The sequence below is a fragment of the Cebus imitator genome, unplaced genomic scaffold, assembly GCF_001604975.1.
Source record: "Cebus imitator isolate Cc_AM_T3 unplaced genomic scaffold, Cebus_imitator-1.0 Scaffold435, whole genome shotgun sequence".
Taxonomy (NCBI): Eukaryota; Metazoa; Chordata; class Mammalia; order Primates; family Cebidae; genus Cebus; species Cebus imitator.
The window spans coordinates 994,618-998,780 of NW_016107750.1; the positions used below are offsets into that span (position 1 = coordinate 994,618).

At 51.8% G+C, this 4,163-nt stretch overlaps 2 protein-coding genes across 2 annotated transcripts in view; one reads left to right on the plus strand and one right to left on the minus strand.

Moving 5' to 3' along the window:
• Window positions 1–1,845, minus strand: part of XRCC6 (X-ray repair cross complementing 6) — a 28,068-nt gene extending 26,223 nt beyond the window's left edge. The window contains exons 1-2 of the mRNA XM_037731996.1: window positions 1,627–1,845; window positions 626–722 (exon numbers count right to left, since the gene is read on the minus strand). Coding sequence (XP_037587924.1) covers window positions 626–707 — 82 coding nt within the window. The 5' untranslated portion in view covers window positions 708–722; window positions 1,627–1,845. The remainder of the gene's footprint in view (window positions 1–625; window positions 723–1,626) is intronic.
• Window positions 1,846–1,871: 26 nt separating this feature from the next.
• The window catches only part of DESI1 (desumoylating isopeptidase 1), a 27,110-nt gene continuing 24,818 nt past the window's right edge, over window positions 1,872–4,163 (plus strand). Inside the window, exon 1 of the mRNA XM_017510332.2 lies at window positions 1,872–2,243. Coding sequence (XP_017365821.1) covers window positions 2,137–2,243 — 107 coding nt within the window. The 5' untranslated portion in view covers window positions 1,872–2,136. The remainder of the gene's footprint in view (window positions 2,244–4,163) is intronic.

Sequence of the window (4,163 nt, forward strand, 5' to 3'; positions counted from 1 at the left end):
CTCACCGCAACCTCCGCCTCCTGGGTTCAGGCAATTCTCCTGCCTCAGCCTCCTGAGTAGCTGGGATTACAGGCACGTGCCACCATGCCCAGCTAATTTTTTGCATTTTTAGTAGAGACGGGGTTTCACCATGTTGACCAAGATGGTCTCGATCTCTTGACCTCGTGATCCACCCGCCTCGGCCTCCCAAAGTGCTGGGATTACAGGCTTGAGCCACCGCGGGGCCAGCTCTTCCTCTGTTCTATGTGTTACTGTGTTGCCTGAATATGGAGGCTACAATGAGGGAATCAATCACTCTCCTGTAACTGTGTTGCTTGCGTTTCTTTGGTTGGGGTAGTTATTGCAGGGTGGGTGCATTTTTACTCTGACATCCTGGAATGGTAAAACTACTTTCCTGGATGAGAAGTGTCGAACTATCAGTGTCCAGAAAAAACTTAGGGCAGTCTAGAGTAGAATCTAAATACAAGAGACTAGTGGTAGCTCTGCAAAGTTCAAAGGAAGAAAATTTCAGATTATCTGGGAAGAGAACGGTAGGCCATGAAACAGCAAAGTCCAGCCAGCAGAGATAGGCAGGGAAGGTCTTTTTTCCATACACAGAATGGCACTACATGCTCAAGTCACTTACCACTTGCTTCAAGGTTCTCCTCTTCTTGTTCTTCTGCTTCTTCATCGCCCTCGGTTTTGTAATAGGACTCCCACCCTGACATGTTGGCTACTGCTCACTAGGCGAAAGATGTTAAAGTCAGTAACAGTAAAATTTAAACTGAAAAAATACCGACCTCTAGGTTCTCATTTTTTTTTGTTGTTTTTTTGAGACAGAGTCTCGCCGTCACCAGGCTGGAGTGCAGTGGAGTGACTTCGGCTAACTGCAACCTCCGCCTCCCGAGTTTAAGCGATTCTCCTGCCTCATCCTCCTGAGTAGCTGGGACTACAGGCACGCGCCACCACGCCCAGCTAATTTTTGTATTTTTAGTAAAGACGGGGTTTCACCATGTTGGCCAAGATGGTCTCGATCTCTTGACCTCGTGATCCACCCGCCTCTGCCTCCCAAAGTGTTGGGATTACAGGCCTGAGCCACCGCGCCCGGCCGTGAGATCTGTTCTAAAGGCTTGGTTAGTAGTGAGGAATGTGGACGATGGATACTGCTACCTCGAGAGCTCAGCAGTCGAACTGCATTGGTAAATGCGCCTGGGGGCCATCTCAGTAGCAGCCTCATCTCAGTTATCCCTCACGTTTCAGGGCCCGCGGCGGCCCGATCCCAGAGGTCCCGCCCCCGGCGCCATTTGGACGTTGAGGGATTCCCGCTCCGGGATTCTGTGCTCTCTAACGAACCCTCTTGTCCTCAATACCGACCAAAAACCTCCCCAAATCCCTCAGACAATCACACCCAGTGAAGTCTCAAACGCAGACAGGCCTCAAACCCAGGCAGGCCTCAAACGCGCGGTGCCGCCTCCTTCGGAAGGAAGGAGCGTGGTCACGAGTCTGTCTATACACTTCGGAGTCGCACTCTTAAGGGTAACGCTAACTCACCGGCAAGGCGATAAGAGCGCGCAAGACTGAGTGGGCGAAGCGGGACGAAGCCAGGTCCAGATGGCGAACAACACAAACGGATAACGGCCCACTTACCTTTGGCGCAGGGAAGCGACCAACTTGGACAGAAGACGAGAATGCACGCAGGCGCGGGCCCAGTTCTCTCTCCCAATCGACGCTCCCTACGTCATCACGCATGTACGCACTGCTTAGCGCCGGGCTTGCTTGCACATTCCCCAACCAGCTTCTACTTACGTCACTGACGAAAGCCAACCCACCAGCGGAACCCCGCCCCCTCCCGCAAAGCCCCGCCCCCGCCCGCGTCAGGACTGTACGCACATGCGCTAAAGTGCGTCCTTATCCCCGTCCCCTCCCCCTCTTTCGTATGGACCCTCCCTGTCCCTTCTCTGTCACCTCACAGTAGTCTTTGCCGGTAGCGGGTGTGGAGGCGCGAGCAGCTCACGGCGGCCTCTTCCCCACCCCTCTGGCCGGGCCTGGGCTCGGGCCCCCTCCTCCCTCCGCTTCCCACCCCCGTCGGGTACGGGAAGGTCCAAGCCGCTGCCGGGTGCCCGAGGGCCGTCGTGGCCGCCGTCGCCACGGGTCCAAATGGAGCCGCCGAATCTCTATCCGGTGAAGCTCTACGTGTACGACCTGTCCAAGGGCCTGGCCCGGCGGCTCAGCCCCATCATGCTGGGTGAGGGGGAAGGGGCCAGGTGGGCGGGAGGGCTGGAGCCAGGCCAGACGGTGGCGGCTGGCCGAGGTGGGGAGACACATGGCCCAGAGGATATTAGAAAAGCCCGAGTGGAGAAGAGAGTGGTCTGAGGCTTGGGCCGTCTGAGCCCCGCTTTAGCCCCGCAGATACCATCCTAACGTTTGAATCCAGGGGGAAGGGATGGAGGAGTCACGCCTCCCCCTTGCAGGGGGCTCGGGCAGAAACCGAACCCTCGAAAACCCCTTCGACGAGGGATAAACCAGCGCTGGATCCCGGCGGGTTCCCTCCCTCGCTCCGGGAGCTCGGTGCACTCCTGCCTCCTTGGCGCGGTGTAGGAAAGATGAGGATGCCTGCCGCGCGGTGCCCCTCGTGGTGACAGAGACACTGCGGAGGTGGGGTGGCCCTCGGAGAACCTTGCCTAAGTGCCAAAAGGAAACTCCTTTTGCAGTCCCGGGGTTAGGTGGGATGGGGGAGATAGCCATCGCCCCCAGGTATGTCAAATCAGGACAACAGAAGCCTGGAACTCCAGAATTCATCAAGCAGTCTTCTCCCCACAGTTTCAAATGGCAAGAAAGCAGTTTTGGGGGAGAGATGGATGAGGTTGTGTCAATAAGGATTAGTAAGAAAAGTATTTCGGTTGTGCTCCATTAAATCAGCCCTCATTCAGTGACCATCAAACCTCATTCCAACTTAAATAGAGGAATGTCTTGAGTAACACAGGAATTATCAGGTTTGTAATTTCGGGTAATCAGGAGCAGGAAATAATTCCAATAATTGAAAATTGAAGTTTTGACAACATCCATTTGAATAGCTAGTTTTTCCTGGCTTCTGTGGAGACATTGGTGAATGATTTAGTTCATCTCTGTGAAACCAGGGGGCAGAGGTCAAGTAAGCCAGGCTACTTTTGAGGGCATCTTTCAATATCCTTGAGTTTCTAATATGTCATAGTTAATTGAACTTAATTTCACAACCGTGGGCCCATGAGTGTTTTCTATATTTGGCTTCACATCAAAATCATCTAGGGTGCCTGTTAAAAATGCAGATACTTTCATTTCCAACGTATATTGTTAAATGAGATTCAAAAAGACAAGGTTAGAACAGCTCTTTAAATATGCAAATCAAAGGATATATATGTGCTTGCTTAGGCAAATAATTATCCATAAGGATACACAGAAATTGGTAGCAGCAGTAACTTATGGAAAGGGGAACTTGATGTCAGGGGGACAAGAGTAGAAGAGAAACTTTGCTGTAAACTGCTTCTTACCTCTGGAACTGTGTATTACATACACAGACTATCTATTGAAAATGAAAATGAGAAAAGTTTTAATCACATGGATTCTAGAGCTTTACTTCACAAATACTAAATCAGAATCTCCTGGCATTTTGGTCCAAAAATCTCTCTCTATATATATATATTTTTTTTTTTTTTGAGATGGAGTCTTGCTCTGTAGCCCAGCCTGAAGTGCAGTGGCGCCATGTTGGTTCACTGCAGCCTCCGCCTCCCTGTCCCAGTTCAAGCAGTTCTCCTACCTCAGCCTCTCAAGTAGCTGGGATTATAGGCACAAGTCACCATGCCCAGCTAATTTTTGTATTTTTAGTAGAGACGGGGTTTCACCACGTTGACCACTCTGGTCTTGAACTCCGGACCCCGTGATCCATCCGACTCTGCCTCCCAAAGTGCTGGGATTACAGGCTTGAGCCACTGTGCCCGGCCAAAAAAATCTATATTTTTAATGAGCTTCTTGCTAATTCTTTTTTTTTTTTGAGACGGAGTTTCGCTCTTGTTACCCAGGCTGGAGTGCAATGGCGCAATCTCAGCTCACCGCAACCTCCACCTCCTGGGTTCAGGCAATTCTCCTGCCTCAGCCTCCTGAGCAGCTGGGATTACAGGCACGCGCCACCGTGTCCAGCTAATTTTTTG